Source organism: Corythoichthys intestinalis, chromosome 16, assembly GCF_030265065.1.
Source record: "Corythoichthys intestinalis isolate RoL2023-P3 chromosome 16, ASM3026506v1, whole genome shotgun sequence".
Lineage (NCBI taxonomy): Eukaryota > Metazoa > Chordata > Actinopteri > Syngnathiformes > Syngnathidae > Corythoichthys > Corythoichthys intestinalis.
In genome coordinates this window covers 3,089,627-3,110,154 of record NC_080410.1, presented here as the reverse complement: position 1 = coordinate 3,110,154, position 20,528 = coordinate 3,089,627, and the positions used below count along the sequence as shown (strand labels likewise).

General features: G+C 41.7%; 1 protein-coding gene across 1 annotated transcript in view; it reads left to right on the top strand.

Annotated features, from left to right (window-relative positions):
- The first annotated feature begins 8,251 nt into the window (after positions 1-8,251).
- Positions 8,252-20,528, top strand: part of LOC130931872 (serine/threonine-protein phosphatase 4 catalytic subunit B) — a 40,044-nt gene continuing 27,767 nt past the window's right edge. Inside the window, exons 1-4 of the mRNA XM_057861041.1 lie at positions 8,252-8,564; positions 9,041-9,277; positions 12,464-12,515; positions 12,589-12,639. Of these exons, the coding sequence (XP_057717024.1) occupies positions 9,168-9,277; positions 12,464-12,515; positions 12,589-12,639 (213 nt within the window). The 5' untranslated portion in view covers positions 8,252-8,564; positions 9,041-9,167. The remainder of the gene's footprint in view (positions 8,565-9,040; positions 9,278-12,463; positions 12,516-12,588; positions 12,640-20,528) is intronic.

Sequence of the window (20,528 nt, the reverse complement as noted above, 5' to 3'; positions counted from 1 at the left end):
AAGATATAAAAGAGGTGTCATTCAACTAGTTGTCAGTTGACATATCATCAGAAATGTTATGAAAATATTTTATGAGCGTTGAAAGGTTACCTAGTTTTTTTTTCACAGCGGATTGCAAGCATACAGGATCAGGTGCATACCACCACCTATAGTTCAAGAATGTGTTTTTTATTGGTCAATATCTTGTTCACCTGCCTAATCACGCTTGTACTTGTGTACTTGCTTTCTCTAGTGCTCAGGTACGGTATAGTTGCACAGGGTTTACTGAACGCGCCGGAGGTATGTAAACGAAACTATTATTTCACAATGAGGAAAAAAAACAAAACAAAAGTAATGTGAAACGCAAGCGACAATTTGAAAAGTAACGGAATAAAAAGTACAGATACTGTACCTGCTGTAAAATGTAGTGAAGTAAAAGTAAAAAATACCACTTCATATTTGTACTTTAGTACAGATATACAAAATGTACCTAAGTACAGCAACAACGTACTTTGTCACATTCCACCAATGCATAGAGCACACATTTGTGTGCCTGTTTATTTTTGAGACATTTACCTGAGAGTGAGGTCGTCCACACCGTTTTAATCTTTAAAGGAACTGGTCCAGTTGTGTTTTTGGCTTTGGGAAGTAAAAGAACACCACTCCTCTAGTGAAACTGGTCCTTTCCGGGGGCTTCTGTAAAGCTGTATGACCGTTCATAGTCAAGTAACGCTTACAGTAACCACCAAAATTATCAATGGAAGACAATGACGGGATGCTGAGTTTGTCCGATCATTCTTACTTATCAACGGTTTGCAACTAGGATGTATGATTGGTCAATGGTCGTTTGCGATGAGTTATGTTAACTTGTCTAATCTAAATTGATATATCATTAATCTTCAAACAGATTGTTTTTAATCATGTCTCATGATAGATTTAATGAAGAAAGTGACTTTAGAGAGGTTATCCTGTTGATTGTATGTTAACTATTGCTATGAATAATGGGCATTTTGGGGGCATCTTTTTAACACAAACCATGGAGTTTTCTCCCCTCTTACCAAATGTTTTTTCAGGCTAGACCTTAAGCACAGCGTTATCACACCATGGACTGTGTTTCATTTTGAACTGTGATTGGATGGTTATATTTGGATATGCTCAAAGAGAATAATAACACTTCAAAGATCTCTCTGAGATACCTTTATCTTTTGATTTGATAATTCTTCCTGTGCTGCTGGTGGTCTTTTCTTAAATTTAGGAAATGGACTTCTTATGATTAAAGAGTGTGACATCCCAGCTGTGAGTAATATATCTTTAAAAGACTATTACCTATCTTGCTATTACTAGAGGTAAAAAGGAGGAAGCAGGTGAAACTCGCGCTTTGACTCAGTTATTGACAAAACAGAAAAAACTCAGCTGACGATTGCAGCATAATTTAAAGGAAGAAATTTACTGACTACAGATGAATGATTTTCCTGTTTTACATACTGAATGTAGCGTTAGCTTTTGATGTAAATACCATAATTTTCGCACTATAAGGCACACCTGACTATAAGCCGCCACACACCAAATTTGACACGAAAACGGTATTTTTCATAGATAAGCCGCACCGTACTATAAGACGCCGAAGTCTCACTGTATTATGGGATATTTACACCAACCGATAACACTTTATTTGACAGCGGCGTCATAAGCATTAATGAATGCTTATGACAGATGTTATTTGGTGTCATCCGGCACATTGTCTCACTTTTAAATGGATGTAAAAGATCCGAGCAAGACAAAAATGGAGTTGGTTAAAAAAATTTGCCGGATGACACGTAATGACCCTGTCATAAGCATTCATTAATGTCCATGACAGTGTCATTTCATAATTATGACGACTTTAACCCTCTGGTGCATAATGGTCACTACAGTGGACAGCTACTGAAACGTACCTTTCTCTTAAATGTATAGGTTTCTATGGTTTAACTGCATAGCAACCTCAAGCGAGCTCTTTGCTGCCATACTCTATTGAGGTCAATACAGTGGTCAGCTGGTGTAACTTTAAGTAAATATCTTCTTAATCCAAGATAGCCGACAACCTGCTACCCTTGTCGACTACAACTGGTATAGTACACTGGTTAAAAAAAAAACCAACATATATACATATTCGCCCCCCTTAAACTTTTCAACCTTTTGCCAAATTTCAGCCTTAAAACAAAGATAGAATTTTTTTTTTTTTTTTTTTAAATTAAAAAATCAACAACAAATGGCACACAATCGTGAAGTGAAATGAAATTTGTTGGATATTTTATACCATACCATACCATCATCTTCCGCTTGCTCCGAGGTCGGGTCGCGGGGCAGCAGCTTTAGCAGGGAAGCCCAGACTTCCCTCTCCCCAGCCATTTCAACCAGCTCCTCCGGCGGGATCCCCAGGCGTTCTCAGGCCACCCGAGAGACATGATCTCTCCAGCCCGCCGGTGGGACATGCCCGGAACACCTCTCCGTGGAGGCGTCCAGGTGGCATCTGAACCAGATGCCCGAGCCACCTCAGCTGGCTCCTCCCAACGCGGAGGACTACCCGCTCGACGCAGAATCCCTCCCGGATGACCGCGCTTCTCACCCTATCTCTAAGGGAGAGCCCGGACACCCTGTGGAGAAAACTCATTTCGGCCGCTTGTATCCGGGATCTTGTTCTTTCAGTCACGACCCACAACTCGTGCCCATAGGTGAGGGTAGGAACGTAGATTGACTGGTAAATCGAGAGCTTTGCCTTTCGGCTCAGCTCCTTTTTCACCACTACGGACCCGTGCAGAGTCCACATTACTTCAGATGCTGGACCAATCCACCTGTCGATCTCCCGCTCCCTCCTACCCTCACTCAACCCCAAGATACTTGAACTCCTCCACTTAAGGCAAGATCTCATCCCCGACCTGGATAGGGCACGCCACCCTTCTCCGATTGAGGACCATGGTCTCGGATTTGGAGGTGCTGATCTTCATCCCAACCGCTTCACATTCGGCTGCAAACCGCTCCAGTGAGAATTGGAGGTCATGGAGGTCATGGCCTGATGAAGTCAACAGCACCACATCATCTGCAAAAAGCAGAGATGCTGAGGTCACCAAACCGGACACCCTCAATGCTTCGGCTGCGCCTAGAAATTCTGTCCATAAAAATTATGAACAGAATCGGTGACAAAGGGCAAGTCCAACCCTCACTGGGAAGGAATTCAACTTACTGCCGTCAATGGGGACCAAACTCTGACACCGGTCGTACAGGGACCGAACAGCCCTTACCAAGGGGCTCGCTACCCCCTACTCCCAGAGCACCCCCACAGGACTCCCCGAGGCACACGGTGGAACGCCTTTTCCAGATCCACAAAACACATGTAGACTGGTTGGGCAAACTCCCATGCACCCTTGAGGACCCTGCCGAGGGTGTAGAGCTGGTCCACTGTTCCACGGCCGGGACGAAAACCACACTGCTGCTCCTGAATCCGAGATTCGACTTACCGATGGACCCTCCTCTCCACCACCCCTGAATAGACTTTACCGGGGAGGCTGAGAAGTGTGATCCCTCTATAATTGGAACACACCATCCGGTCCCCCGTTTTAAAAAAGGGGACCACCACCCCAGGTCGGCCAATCCAGAGGCACTGTCCCCGATGTCCACGTGATGTTGTAGAGGCGTGTCAGCCACGACAGCTCCACAACATCCAGAGCCTTTAAGAACTCCGGGCGGATCTCATCGACCTCCGGGGCTTTGCCTCTGAGGGGCTTTCCAACTACCTCAGTGACTTCAACCCCAGAGATCGGAGAGCCCACCTCAGAGTCCCCAGACTCTGCTCCCTCAAAGGAAGGCATGTGGGGGGAATTGAGGAGGTCTTCGAAGTATTCTCCCCACCGACTCACGACGTCCCAAGTCAAGGTCAGCAGTACTCCATTTTCACTATACACAGTGTTAATGGTGCACTGCTTTCCTCTCCTCAGACGCCGGATGGTGGACCAGAATTTCCTCAAAGCCGTCCGGAAGTCAAACTCGCCAAACTCCTCCCATGTCCGAGTTTTTGCCTCGGCGACTGCCGAAGCTGCAGTCCGCTTGGCCACCCGGTACCTGTCAGCTGCCTCCGGAGTCCCACAGGCCAAAACGGCCCGGTAGGCCTCCTTCTTCAGCTTGACGGCATCCCCGACCGCTGGTGTCCACTAGCAGGTTCCGGGATTGTCGCCATGACAGGCACCAACTACCCTACGGCCACAGCTCCGATCAGCCACCTCAACAATGGAGGTGCGGAACATGGCCCACTTGGACTCAATGTCCCCCACCTCCCCCAGAATAAGGGAGAAGTTCGGCCGGAGGTGGGTGTTGAAACTCTTTTTGACAGGGGATTCTGCCAGACGTTCCCAGCAGACCCTCACAATACGTTTGGACTTGCCAGGTCTGGCCAGCATCTTCCCCCACCATCGGAGCCAACACACTACCAGGTGGTGATCAGTTGATGGCTCCCCCTCTCTTCACCCGAGTGTCCAAAACATGCGGGCGCAAGTCCCATGACGCGATCACAAAGTCGATCATTGAACAGCGGCCTAGGGTGTCCTGGTGCTAAGTGCACATATGGACACCCCTATGTTTGAACATGGTGTTTATTATGGACAAACTGTTACGAGCACAAAAGTCCAATAACAGAACACCACACGGGTTCTGATTGGGGGGGGTGTTCCTCCCAATCACGCCCCTCCAGGTCTCACTGTCATTGCCCACGTGAGCGTTGAAGTCCCCCAGGAGAACGAGGGAGTCCCCAGAGGGGGCGCTCTCCAGCACACCCTCCAAGGACTCCAAAAAGGGTTGGTACTCTGAACTACTGTTTGGTGCATAGGCACAAAAGACAGTCAGAACCTGACCCCCCCCCCCCCCCCCCCCCGGAGGCGGAGGGAGGCTACCCTCTCGTCTACTGGGGTAAACCCCAACATACAGGCGCCAAGCCGGAGGGCAATAAGTATGCCCACACCTGCTCGGCGCCTCTCACTGTGAGCAACTCCAGAGTGGAAGAGAGTCCAACCCCTCTCGAGAGGATTGGTACCAGAACCCAAGCTGTGTGTGGAGGAGAGTCCGACTATATCTAGTCGGAACTTCTCTGCCTCACACACCAGCTCGGGCTCCTTCCCTGCCAGAGAGGTGACATTCCATGTCCCAAGAGTTGGCTACTGCAGCTGGGAGTCGGACCGCCAACACCCCCACCTTTGGCTGCCGCCCAACTCCCTACCCACCCGACGCCTTTGGCCCATCTCGCAGGAGGTGAGCCCACGCGAAGGGGAACCCACGTTTCCTTTTCGAACTGTTCCCAGCCGGGCCCCATGGGGACAGGCCCGGCCACCAGACGTTTGCCTTCGAGCCCCACCTCCAGGCCTGGCTCCAGAGAGGGGCCCCGGTAACCCGTGTCCAGGCAAGGGAAAATTGAATCCATTTATTTTACTCGTCATAAGGGGTCATTTTGAGCCATGCTTTGTCTGCCCCCCCCCCCCCCCCCTCCTAGAACCTGTTTGCCATGGGTGACCATTCCAGGGGCTTAAAATCCCAGACAACATAGCTCCTAGGATCATTGGGACATGCAAACCCCTCCACCACAATAGGTGATGACTCATGGACGGACGGATGACTATTTTTTTAACAAATACAAACCTGAAAAGTGTGGTGTGCAATATGTTTTGGCTCCTTTACTTTCAGTGCAGCAAACTCACTCCAGACGTTCAGTGAGGATGTCTGAATGATCCAATGTTGTCCTAAATGATTGATGATGATAAATAGAATCTATCCGGGTGTATAATCAAATCTCGTATAAATGCACCTACTCTGTGATAGTCTCAGGGTTCTGTTTAAAGTGCAGGGAGCATCATGAAGACCAATGAACTCACCAGGCAGGTCCGAGATACTGTTATGGAGAGGTTTAAAGCTGGATTTGGATACAAAAAGATTTCACGAGCTTTAAACATCTAAAGGAGCATTGTGCTAGCAATTATATTGAAATGGAAGGCGGGTCAGACCACTGGAAATCTATCAAGACCCAGCCATCCCTCTAAACTTTCACCTCGAACAAGGAGAAGACTGATCAGAGATGCAGCCAAGAGGCCTATGATCACTCTAGATGAACTGCAGAGATCTACAGCTGAGGTGGGAGAGTCTGTCCGTACACTGCACAAATCTGGCCTTTATGGAAGACTGGCAAGAAGAAAGCCATTTCTCAAAGATATTCATAAAAAGTTTGCCACAAGCCACCTGGGAGTCACGCCAAACATGTGTATGAAGGTGCTCTGGTCAGATGAAATAATAATCGAACTTTTTGGCCACAATGCAAAACGAAATTTTTTGCCGCAAAAGCAACACGGATTATCACCCTGAACACAACATCCCCACTCTCAAACATGGTGGTGGCAGCCTCATGGTTTGGGCCTTATTTTCTTCAACAGGGAGAGGGAAGATGGTTAAAATTGATGGGAAGATGAATGGAGCCAAATACAAAGGACCATTCTGGAGGAAAACCTGTTGGAGTCCGTAAAAGACCTTAGATTGGGACGGAGATTTATCTTCCAACAGGGCAATAATAAAAAACACAAACCAAATCTACAATAGAATGGGTCACAGATAAACATATCTAAGTGTTACAATGGCCAAGTCAAAGTCCAGACCTCAATGCAATCGAGAATGTGAGGGCAGGGCTGAAGACTGCTGTTCTCCATCCAACCTCACTGGGCTCAAGTTGTTTTGCAGAGAAGGACGGGCAAGAATTTCAGTCTCTCGATGTGCAACACTGATAGAGACATACTCCAAGCGACTTGCAGCTGTAATTGCAACAAAAGGTGGCGCTACAAAGTACAGTGGTATGAAAACGTATCTGAACCTTTTGGAATTTCTCACATTTCTGTTTAAAATCACCATTAAATGTGATAAATCAAAATCACACAGATGAAAATATATTGTCTGCTTTAACTAAATTTAATAAACATAAGTTTTCATATTTTAATAAGGATAGCATGCAAGCAATAACAGAAGGGGGGAAAATAAGTAAGCGAACCCTCTGCCTAAGGAGACTAAAAGAGCAGTTGAAACCATTTTATACCAGAGTAAGGTGTATGCTCAATCACTGAGTGTTTTAAAGCTGCCCTGCCCACAATAAAACACGCACCTGGTAAGAAATGTCTTGATGAGAAGCATTGTCCAATGTGCATCATGGCTTGGTCAAAAGAGCTGAAGACCAAAGGAGCTGTCTGAAGACCTGCGATCAAGGATTGTTGATTTGTATGAGGCTGGGAAAGGATATAAAACCATCTCTAAAAGTCTGGATCTTCATCAATCGACAGTCAGAGAAGTTATCTACAAATGGAGAGAGTTTGGCACTGTTGCTTCTCTCCCATGGAGTGGCCGTCCACCAGAGATGATGCCAAGAGTTCGGCGCAGAATACTCAGAGAGGTAAAAAAAGAACAATAGACTGTCTACTAAAGACTTACAGAAATGCCTGGCACAATCCAATATCTCTGTACACACATCAACTATATGTAAAATTATGGCCAAGCATGGTGTTACTGGAGGACTACATGGAGGTAGCCACTGCTGTCTAAAAAAAACATCGTTGCTCATTTAATGTTCACAAAAAGGCACTTGGACACTCCACAGGAGTTTTGGCCAAATATTTTGTGGACTGACGAAACCAAAGTTGAATTGTTTGTAACACACAACATCATCGGTGGAGGAAAAATGGAACAGCTCACCGACATCAACACCTTATCCCAACAGTGAAGCATTGTGGAGGGAGCATCATGATTCACAAATCTACTCAAGTAAAGTAAAAAGTATGGCTTAGTAAAACTACTCTTAGAAAATACTCAAGTAAATGTAACTGAGTAAATGTAACACGTTACTACCCACCTCTGCTTGACAGCAGTAATAAATTGTTTTCGTCAATGAAACACGCTATTGTTTCTTATATGCACAAAGTCATGTTTATAAAATATACGGGCACATTTTCGTCTCGCTAGCAACGCACTACATTATAAAAAAATGATGCCAATTACTCATTCCTGCATTCACGCTTCCTGTTTTACATTCCACATCGAAAGGTGGCAGTAATGCATCCAAATGTTTGCAATCACCAGAACAAACAAAACAAGGGTAATGACGACACCATTAGACATAATAATTCATTGAACTAGATGTCATATTTGCGCTAGAAGCAAACGGAGACCGGCGACGTTGCTTGTCTGCCTTTTTACGTCGGTTCCGTTCGCTAAACATAACATTAGTCAATGGAGTGTTTACTTTGAAATAGCTATAGATTTTCAAACGGCTTGCTTAGCCATTAAAGTCTGAGATACAATATAGTCAGTATTCAGTGAGTTTATTTTAGTGGCGAAAAGTCACTTACCTTAGGTCCTCTTGCAGTAAGAGCCCTTCACCGCCGACTTCGCCTCGTAGTTATCTAGTAATTAATATTATATCTATCGACGACAACCGGAGGAAGGGAGAACGAGGCCGGTAAATGAAGAAAAAAAATCGAGACTTTAAAGTTGTAAAAAATAAGTGAACCCTGCTGCTTCCTTACGTCGTTTCTAAAGTAAGTCGTTTTCTTTTGACAATAGAACATTTAGAAATTTGATTCTGTTCATACATAAGCTCCGTCGGAATCATTTCGCGCTGTAGCTAACATAGCTGTTAGCTAGCAGCAGGCCAAATCGTTTTGAGTAGATACCCTTGACAAATGTCTGTTTTAGTCCACAATTCGTTGTAGTCCCACATAAGACACGTTTTAGGAATATGACAGACTACATTAAAACTTTAAAAATGCGATGGTTCGTGGTCGAAACTACAGCAAATGCACACTACTTAGCATAGGCCTCGCGCGCAAGGCCCCTAAAGTGTTCTTTTCAAGACGTTCTCAACTTAGTTTGAAAAAAAACAACAACAATTCTTTATTCAGTGTGATGTGTTTGGCAGGTGTGCAGTGCTGCACATTATGGAGTATGCTGGACGTTTGTATATTTTAATATCTGATTTAAGAAAACATGTTTTTTTCTCATCCTACGAATCCAGTGCCATCTTTTGTGAGAGCGTGACTTGGAATCCTCGACTATTGACGGAAGAAAAGGGGAACGTGGTACGAGTTAACTGGAGTTTGTGAAGAACAGCGTGTGACCGTAGTGAGTGAGCAGCCTTCCCTATGTGTGTGACAATGGGCGACATCAGCGACTTGGACCGCCAGATTGACCAGCTCAGACGCTGTGAACTTATTAAGGAAAACGAAGTGAAAGCACTTTGTGCCAAAGCCAGGTAACGTCAAAACCTGCTTATGTACACATATTCACAAAAATCATTTGGAAGAATGTTCAAAATACGGTTGATAACTCCCTGAAAATATAAGGGACACCTCAATTGTAGAGCAGCCACCCGATAACCATCCCCCTTTCTTTTTTGTATGTGAAAAGTTTTTTTTTTTTTTTTTTTTATGAGTAAAAATTATAATAATTTAAAGTGGAAGTTCAGAATTTTTGACATTAGGCTTAATCTTCGAGTTAGCGGGGGTTTAATTGGTTGGTGGAGTTGATTTCAACAAATTCCATGCATTTGGTTAGTTATTTAATAGTTTCAGGAATCCGGAGTGGCTAAGCTAGCGTGAGTCATTGGTCCTGTCTTAGCATGCTAATAAAAATGACATTAACAGATCTAACATGGTCAAATAAATTTAAAATGCAGATCATTGTTCAAACTACACATGCGGCCAAAACAATGTCACACAAAACTGCTGTAATTCTTTTCATTCTGTGGTACAATTTGTTTTTAAATGCGTAATGCAAGCACATTAGAGAGGAGTGCTTCGGCCACGCGTGCTCATGCTGCATTCGAGGAAAGGGGGAAGTCAGACCTCTCCCACTCGTATGGTACCAGTTGCAACCTCAAAGCTTTCCGAGCGAATGTAAACGGCAAGATGGCTGATCGTGACAATTTGTTATGTATTTTGACCATCAAAAGACTTTTTCACCTTCAGCAAACCTGCCTTCTCGTAAGCGATCGAATAGTGGAAATAGGAAAACCGACGGCTAAGGCAAATGGCACACACTGTAAACTACCTTCTTTAGTTTTACTATTGACGGTCTGCTTTTCGATGGGTGGCGCCATTCGTAGAGTGACGTCAGATTGAAGCAACTCATGACGTCGTGGTACTTTTTTTTTTTCCCCCTGACTTCGGAACTAAGGCCTGTCATTTCGAGTGATGTTCGACTGATATTTTTCCTGGTCGGAGGTTGGAAAACTCTGACTTCCCACCTTCCTCGAATGCAGCATCAGTCCACTGAGTCTTGAGTAAATGACAGCAATGTGGTGAAATGTGCATTTAGAGACTATTGCAACAGAAGACATGGGCAAAAGAAAGTTTCCACAAATTCCCCAATGAAGAACAAAGAACAATATAAACTGTGGTTACTTTCTGCTGGTTACGACAGAAACACGCCGGAGGAAAAATGGCAGTAATTTTTCCAGTGGCGATTTGCATATATGTGCGTTTGCGTGTGCTGTGTGCACTCAGCACACGTGCGTGTTGATTGCAAATGAGACCCTTATTTCCTTTCACAGATGTTTATTGGTCATCAGCACTCCGTAGAATTAAAGTTCAGACATTGAAAATAAGCAAACGCATCTATATTAAACATTGTAAAATGTTAGATTTGCTACATTTAGCTTAATGGGGACAAAAAAAACAATGCACTAACCACTTTAGCCTGCTATAAAATATTGGCAGTCTTCTCCAAAATGCAAACTTGCAGTTGAAAGGTGACACTTCAAACATGAAAACTCGCTGGTTTGCATGTTTGTATGCGTGACGAAAATAGAAGTGCACTACTAAGTGCAAAGCTTTCGGTTCGCGGCTTAGCGAATGTACTTATGGTGAACATTTAAAAATAAAAGCATGCCATGTTCAACATGGAAAAAATGTTTTCTGGAGTTAATCTCACATCTTCGGATTCTACACTAAGAATAGCTTTAAAATGACACCCATTACGAAAAAGCTGATTGTTGTATTGAGTTCATGTTGTCTACACTCATAGATGAGTTGAGTTTTTCTTTTATCGCAGACAATTGCTTTAGGGCAGGGGTGTCCAAACTTTTTGCAAAGGGGGCCAGATTACGTAGAACAAGATATTTAAGCAAATTTTAGCAAGCCATTCTGTATGTCACATTCGTTTTATTATTTTTTTAAAATTATTTTTATTATTTTTATCATTAAAAATCTCGCAAGGCGTTCTCTTTCGATTCTCGGATTCTTGCGAAATACTGCTGGTGTAAACTTAAACTAGCTTCATGTTGCTTTAATTTCTCGCTACATATCTTCCCTGTAATCTTGTCGTACATGTCAGCGTCTCTTGTTTGGTAATATCGCCTCACATTGAACTCTTTAAAAACAGCGACTGTCTCTTTGCAAATGAGGCAGACACAGTTGTTGCGTATTTTAGTGAAGAAATAGTCCGATTTCCACCTATCACTGAAGCGTCGACCGTCGCAGTCAACTTCCTTTTTTGTGTTGATTGTCACCATTTTAGAAAATTGGGAGTTAAGGGGTACTGTTGCTTAGAGTGCTGCTGCCTTTTAGTGGGTAAATGAGGAGCAGCATTTAGTGTGTAAGCTACTTCATATGATGGCAGCAGTACTGCTGACCAATTTTATAAGTCTGTGTGCGGGCCAGGCGTTATTGATTTTATGACAGAGGCTGGGGGCCGGATGAAATTTGACCCGGGGCCGCATTTGGCCCCCGGGCCGCACTTTGGACATTGGACATGTCTGCTTTAGGGTTTTATTTACCTGGCATGTTTCGGCGACTACCGGTACTTCTGCCTTCAGAGTGTTACTGGTGTTGGTGTGACACGTCTTTATCAGGATGAAGACGTGACTCACCTGTCAATCATTCTACAAATATCAACAGGACAACTAATGTAATAGTTGTACTGAGTTAATTTTGTCTCATCCATCTGATATATTCTTTGGTGTAATTTTCAAGTATGAAAAAAAAAAGTTAATGATGATCTAGAACTTTGTCGTTTTGGTATGCACAAGTGAATACAGAACGAAATGTTTTTGCATTTGACCCCTGCAGTGAAGAGAGCAAAATAAAATCCATCCATCCCTGATCTACCACTTAATCTGGGGTCAGGTCACAAGGGCAGCAGCTTTAGCAGGGAAGCCTCTTGAACCAGCTCCTTCAGCGGGATCCCAAGGCATTTCGTTATGAGTATTATTAGATTAAAACTATAAAACTATCTACTTCATAGATACATTTCCGCACTTCTGTTGAAAACGGGCAATCCCCTAAACAAGTGATACACATCCTCAGAAGCTCCTGACCAAAAACAACCAATATCAATATGCCTTCTAAACTTTTTAAACTGTGCTCTGGATGGAACGAATTTATGAATTCATTTCAATGGTCAGTGGAACCCATGTTAATGCTTTTATTTGTATTGACAGAGAAATTCTGGTTGAAGAAAGCAATGTCCAGAGAGTTGACTCACCCGTAACAGTAAGTTTCACTTTCGCATTTCTCCTCTGAGCCATGCTCTGACTTTATGTTATCATGCTTATCCAATTCGCAGGTCTGTGGCGATATACATGGTCAGTTCTATGACTTGAAGGAGCTTTTCAGAGTAAGTTATTTCTTGATCATATTTGGGTTATGTGCTGTTTATATCTAAAATCACCTATTGTGTCATAGGATTATCTCGTAAATGGTCTTATTTCTTTTCAAAATTTGTGTTACTGCTGTTAATTTGACCCCCCCCCAAAATCATATACAATCCTCTCTCTGACTTTGTGGCATAGTTGATTTAGAAAGCTACTGTTCTGTTTTTGTTAAATTACCATCACAAAACGCTTTCATGATGTAATTGGGATTTTTAACAATCATTATTTAAAACAAAACTTCAGTTTTTTTAAGTTTGTAATTTTTATCAACAGCAATATCACACAGAACATAGACAAATAAACATTCAGCATATGATTTCGCACCATACAGCAACTACTTGTTTACATAATGTAATATTAACAGCCCATACAAAGTGGGATAAGCACAAAATTATATTTTGTCCAGTTTATACAAGTTAAAACATCAGCAAACTAAGGTGGTTAAGCATCCAGAAAAAGTTTCCATTTCTTGCAGTATCTTCCATATTAAACTGAAGTATAATATATGTACAACCCCTAGCAAAAAGTATGGAATCACCAGTCTCGGACGAGCACTCACTCTGACATTTTATCATGTAGGACAAACTCTGATAAAAAGCTTGAAAAAAATAATGAATTTGTTCAAAAGTGCAACTCTTTAGCATTCAGAAACACTAAAAGAAATCAATAAAAAAACATTGTGGTGGTCAGTAAATGTTAGTTTTATAGAGCAAGTGCAGGGAAATATATATGGAATCACTGTTCTGAGGAAAAAAATATGGAATCATGAGAAACAAAGAAAACAATCAAAACACATCTCTAGTATTTAGTAGATTCACCTCTGGCTTTTATGACAGCTTGCAGTCTCTGAGGCATGGACTTGATGAGTATTCTTCATCAATTTGGTGCCAACTCTCTTTGATTGCAGTTGCCAGATCATCCTTGCAGGTTGGAGCCTTGCTGTGGACTATTTTTTTCCCACTTTCCACCACAGGTTTTCAATATAGTTGAGATCCGGGCTATTTGCAGGCCATGACATTGACTGGATGAGTCTTTCTCCAAGGAATGCTTTAACAGTTTTAGCTCTGTAGCATGATGCATTGTCATCTTGGAAAATGACATATTTTCAACTGAAGGGATAAGAAAGCTGTCTAAAATTTCAGTGTAAACTTGTGCATTTATTGAAGATTTAACCACAGCCATCTCCCGAGTGCCTTTGCCTGACATGCAGCTAGGCCTGTCGCGATAACAAATTTTAGTGGGCGATAAATTATCTCATAAATTATTGCGATATGCGATATTATTGTGCCCCCCCCCACCGCCCCAAAAAATGTGTTTTTGAGCGTTTATTTATTTGTTTATTGTCATCATCATCGGTATCATTGACAGTTGCAAGATGTGATATGAGCAACCCGAAAAAAACGAAGAAAAGACAAGGGCTGACGAGAGAAGCATATGCTTATCAAGTCCCGTCCCCTTTTAACTGATTTACAATAACACCGTGAGAATACAGTATATATTAATAGATCAAGTACACCCATTTAAACGCAATAAATGTTTACTTTTAAATTAAAAAATACCTTTTAAGAAATCGCAACTAAAAACAATAGACCATGCCTCTTTCAAGTAAAAGACAACTATTAATACCGCACAGAAACCCATAATAAATGTCTTTTTTCAAGAAATAATAAAATTGCACTTAATAACTGAAGCATTTAGGCACATAGGTATAAAGTTGCAGTAACAGTAATTGCACTTCAACAACAGAGAAAAATAGACTAGTTAAGTAGCAGTAACAAAAATTTGGCTCCCAAAGGTATCAAATATCATTTAACAGAGGTAAAACGGTCTCATTTCTTCAGCAATTTAGCGGACTTTCCGTGAGGGGACGCCATTTTGCGCGGTGTCGTCTGTATTTCTCACATCAAGCGAATACCTCTCATTGTCAATTAACGTGACGAGGAGGCTCCGCTTGTTGCGATGCAATTTTCCTACTAAGCAGTGAAAACTGGAGAGGATGATAGTGTTTCAAATGAGCATGTAGATTTATTCGGTTGGCAATCTTTGTTGAAACAACCTCCAGAAACATTTTGCAGACTTGTTCGTCCTCTTCCTCATTCCGCTCGCTCATTGCTGTGCGCCGACAGTGCACTCGGCCCTGCCTCCATCCATTAAATGACAGTCACTCAAACTCAAATGTATAAAACGAACATACCCAGAAGTCAATAAAACAGAGTGGCACAAGGAAGCTGAACTTTAAACAGCGCTGTCAAGCACGTCTGCCACACATCTGCCGCAAGCGCGTGCATCACGCGCGCACATGCACACGAGGCGATAAATCGCAGCAAGAAAATTACCGTCTTCATTTTTATATCCCGCACGATAAATGGAATTATTGCATATTGCAACAGGCTTACATGCAGCCCCATATCATGAAGGACTGAGGGAATTTTTATGTTTTCCTCAGGCAGTCATCTTTGTAAATCTCACTGGAACAACACAAAACAAGTTCTAGCATCATCCCCTTGTCCAAATGCAGATTCTTGACTCTTGACACCTTGTACAATGCAGATTCTTGACTAATATATATATATACAGAGGTGCACATAATTTTTTTGCCCAGGTTCTCAGAGGAGGACCTGGAGATGTGACTTGGTCCTCATTGAGCTTGAGAGCCAACCCGCCTGATGCGATAAATTTATGACAAGCTTTACTTAGAGCCAATTAACTTTAATTAATTATATTAACAATTAATGCTTGATTAACATCAAATGGCACAACAAAATTGCCATTATTTTGAAGTGAAATGTAAAGAAATAAAAAGCACCAATTCAAAATAAAGGGCATTATGCGGCTCCCACATTAACTCCAAGCCTTTTTAAAAGTGGGATGTCCTCCTCATAAGACCTCATTGAACGTGCATGTTTAGCTTTGTAAAATGCGAGCAAAAACACGTTTGTCAGTGCATGTCGTTGTTCATTACCTTTATTCCGCCATTTGTCCATAGGGCGAGTGGGGTCCTGTTTGACATCGATAGTTTGCTTAATTGCCACATGCTCTCTGTTTTTTCCGTGGGTTTTCAAAGTTTGGATGGCTGAAATTCTTTGACCCTACATAAAATGCGCTGCTCTTATCGGCGACATTGGGATTCTCACGGCACATTTTGTACCGCATTTCCGTGCGAGCATCATTTGCTTCTTGCCAGCAAAAGTCCTTTTTTTTCGGGAGCTCCGGTGACGTCTCTGTCGTCTGTCTGTCTTTTGATGGGGGTGGGGGAACACTGAAGTAATTACTCAGTGTGGCCTGCCTCTTCGAAATTTTGAGAAGTTATTTTCTCGTGTCCTCCGCAAATACAGTGGTCAGCCATCGGTACGCAAAAGCGTATGGAAGCCGTTGAGGGCCAGCGCGTTTGTCTACGTCCAGTACGCATGCGCACATGCGGACCACTTATGTGCACCCCTGTATATATATATATATATATGTATATATATATACACAAGGTGACCCCAAAAAAAGTTTACACTGCCATAATACAACTTAAATGCCATGTTTATTCAGTTTAGAATTAAAATTTAATCACAAATTATACATTATTGTAAAGAACATGTACAGTACACTCTATCTTTCAATGTGTCTTCCCTTAAGCGTCACAACAGCCTTCTTTATGTAGGATGCTGTCATCTTTTCCCAATATCTAACAATGGACCTCTCCAAGGCTGCCACAGAAGTTTGTGGCTTCTTACAGGCACTGTCCTCCACAGTTGCCCATATGCTATAATCCAGGGGATTGAGATCTGGACTCTAGGGTGGCCACATATCACCTTGTCAATCAACTTTTTGGTCCGCACAGATCGGGTTTTCCAGACCCAGGTTTTCGTGAGGCTGTTCCAGTATCTTTCAGCTTCTTTTTAACTTTGTAGACTGCACATCTGGATATTCTCAGAATTGCTGCAATCTCAGTAGGTGTCAGACCGGCACGCAGCAATTCAGGTACAGCTAAAGTTTTCTTCATTTTCAGCAGAAGCACAGGAATTGTAGAGACGAGAGATTATCAGCTGCATTGAGTGACCTTAATGAATCACTTAAGCATGACAACCTATTTAGATATGTTTCAATGGCTTTTAAACAAGCAGTCAACTGAGTGTAAACTTTTTTTTGGGTCACCCTGTGTATATATATATACACCGTATTGGCCCGAATATAAGACGACCCCGATTATAAGACGACCCCCTCTTTTTCAAGACTCAAGTTTGAAAAAAGACTTTTTGAACACCAAATTAATTTTTATACAGAAACGACCACGGAAAGCTTTTCTCTGACTGTGAGCATTTTTTAGGCGATCTTTTTGAGCTCTACATCTCCGTACATTACACTCTGTGACACCATATTTCACAGCCGCTTTGCAGTTGTTTGAAGACACCGCCTCATTTATCACCATCAACTTGAAGTTTGCGTCATAACTTCTCCTCAGCTGCCGGTGTTCTGCCAAAATGTCCTACATCGGCGAAACGTCCTACATTAGTCGAATTTGACACCTAAATTACTACCGTGTGCTCTAAACTTGTTTTGTTTAGATGCATACAGGAATAACGTACTAAAGAAATGCCTGCAGAAAATACTTAAATGTAGTTATGTCAAATAAGGACGGTTTAAATACGCTACGTGACTAATGTGGTCAACTGCTTCAAAGCTAACACAAAAAAACACAATGGTTAAAAGTATGAGAGGGTAATACATGCAAAAAGTATCTTTGAGGCTGTGAAAAGGTTCTAAATAACTAAATAAAAACAAAAATAGTGAGTACTCGCCGCTTCCAACCGATGTGCGCATGCGTGTGAATGCATATGCAAGCGCCCTGAGCGTTGTGTAGGACGTTTCGCCGCGTAGTAAGGAATGGCCAAACACCGGTTAACCTGGCCAATCTTCGACCCACTTTTCTCCAAATTGTCGCGAAGTTTCTCCATTTTCGGTTATCTCTTCTATTACCGGTATTTTCTTCTCTTTTCCTTCTTACCACTTTCTTCTTCGTGTCAGGGGTTCGCTTTGGCCGCCCGAGTCGCGTTCAGCATTCGATTCATTGATGACTGGCGCCATCAAGCGTCGTGAATGGGTATATGTCTAGGCCGCAGTTTTTTTTTTTGTTTTTTTTTGTTTTTTTTTTGTTTTTTTTTAAGGCCGCAGTTATAAGACGACCTCCTCTTTTTCAATCTTATTTCAGTGCAAAAAACATCGTCTTATATTCGGGCCAATACGGTATATATATATATATATATATATATATATATCCAAATGGGGGCGTACCGAACGAGTTTCTGACTTAATGTAACCCTTACTTTTCGAGGCTGTGAATCGATCGGGTTACAGTTTCTTTGTGTAGATTATATTTACTCCGTCTTCCCTACTATAATGAGGACCAACATGGTAGGACAGTAAGAAACGTCAACGGCGCAACAACGTGGCTGCCGCGAGAACGCACTGAAACGCGGCCGTTAAAGTTAATCAGCGAATGCACACCAGTCGCAGTGCGGCCGCGTATTGCGTCCCAAAAGCGGCTCAACGCGATGCACGCGAAAACAACGGCAGTTTATTATTTGACGCGAGACGTGGCCCTCCTGCGTCAATACTACTAGCTAGCAGACTGGAAGTCACTCGTGTAAAAATACGGTGGATCCGGTCGATTTTCAAACTAATATGCAATCGTAACTAGACATGTGCCGGTTACCGGTTTCACGGTTTACCGTGGTGTAAAAACGTCGCGGTTTCAAAACCACTAAAATTTTCCGTCATACCTTAGTACGGTATTCGCTATTTTTCATGTGCCAAAATGCAGCCGAAGTGGCTTGGTGCGGCACCGCTCACCCCTTCCCGTTTGTTGCCGTGAGTGTCACTAAACAGCCAGCAAAGCCAAAAACAAATCCTCCAAACACAAGGCGTACTTTTCTTCAATTTATTGAGCTCTCAAATCGTGGTGAAATATACAAATAAATACATTTAAAACGTTGTACAATTGTATTTTTCCACGTGTGATTAGGTTCAACAGGATAGCAGTAGCACCATTAAAAAGTTCGCCAAAAACAAAACACACATTTTCCTTTCAAATTCAATATACAAACTAACTAAAACTTACAAAGACGAATGTTAGCCTAGGCTAAACTGGGAGAGCAGCTTCTTTTATGTCTCACAGCCGCTGAGTGAGAGAAAAGCTTGAATGAAGGGGGGAAAGAAAAAGAATCGCGTCAAAGATCGCTAATTGAGAGAGGAGGTCTCACTCCTCACTTTTTTTTTTTTTTTTTAGATGAAACCTTGAAACCTCAACAATATTTACATTTTAACTAATTTATAAAACTAACTTATACATTTTAACTAACTTATTAACTTATGAATTCTTTGTTCTTTTTAACACAAAGGCATGGCATCATGTAGACTAGAGTTGACACAGTGGCTGAAAATGGCGAAACTTCACTTGAGCTTCCCCCCTCAAAAAAAAGTCATACAGTATATATTTTTAATTTTATTTAGAAGTGTTTTTACTTTTTATAGCAATTATTTTGTTCTTACTCTAATATTGAGCAACTTGAGCTGTGGCTGTGGGTATAGTCTAGGTTCTATTTATTTTAATTTTATATAATATTTGTTATTTTTTGTTAATTTATTTATTTTCACATTATATTCATGTTCCAATTTGCAAATATGTTTTGAAAAAATCCTGTTCAATGGATTTTTTTTTTTTTTTTTTTAAACCCAAATATCTCAAAATTTTGGAGCTATAATTGCAATACCGTGATACCGTGAAACCTCGGTATTTTTGCTCACGGTTATCGTACCGTGAAAATCTCATACCGGCACATGCCTAATCGTAACCCACTTTTTGAGTCCATCAGATCTCTTGAGTGGTAGATCGGGGCACAGTTGACTGTTCTTTGTTGATTTACAGTTGTCTTCTCTGCTATAATAATAACCAACACGGCCCCATATTCAATACAAAACCCTCCTACCACAACAAAACAAGTAGGAACTAATATTCACATAGGAACTAAAGTTAAACAACATAAAATATACAATATAAATGAATACTACATCACATTTGTAAAATACAAACACATAATAAAATAAATAATAGTCCATTTAAATAAAATAAATTGAAATCAGCTAAAACACCTGTAATTAAATAATAAGAATAATATACAGATCCTGCTAACACAATTAAATTTATTAATTTCTGTGTGGCGCTTTAACTTGAGAAAATCCACCAATAAAGCTTTTGAATACCGTTCATAAGGGAAAAAAATTCATTGAGGCATTTCATTTGTAAAATACATGTTAAATCTTTGTCATTGGGATTACTTTTCTCTTTAGCACAGGACTTCTTTTTTGTTCTTGCTTTCAGAAAGAAAACTGACCAATACGCGGGGTCTGAAAAGCAAATTGTTGCTGGATTATTATCTTTAAATACCCGCTACTTTTTGAGCAGAATTCTAGCTTTGTATAGGCTACTGTTCCTATTGTTGAAAGCACAAAAGTGTGTAATAAACAACTAGCACATTTATATTTTGCATTTGGTTTTCTTACTGTACCGAAAATGAACCGAACCGTGACCTCAAAACCGAGGTACGTACCGAACCGAGATTTTTGTGTACCGTTACACCCCTAATATATATATACATCTCAAAGTGACTGAGGGAAAAGGTCAACAGCTCCATAACATAAATCTCGTGCATTATGTCCATCCGTTCCGTAACAGTAGGTGATTTCTCTTTAAGCCACTTACGAGTTATTGTCTCTGTAGGAGGTATGTCTTGTTTTGTCAATCCAGTCGCTATGTCACCCAAATGATAAGTACTAAAACTAATTTCCAATTGTAAAGCCAATCTTC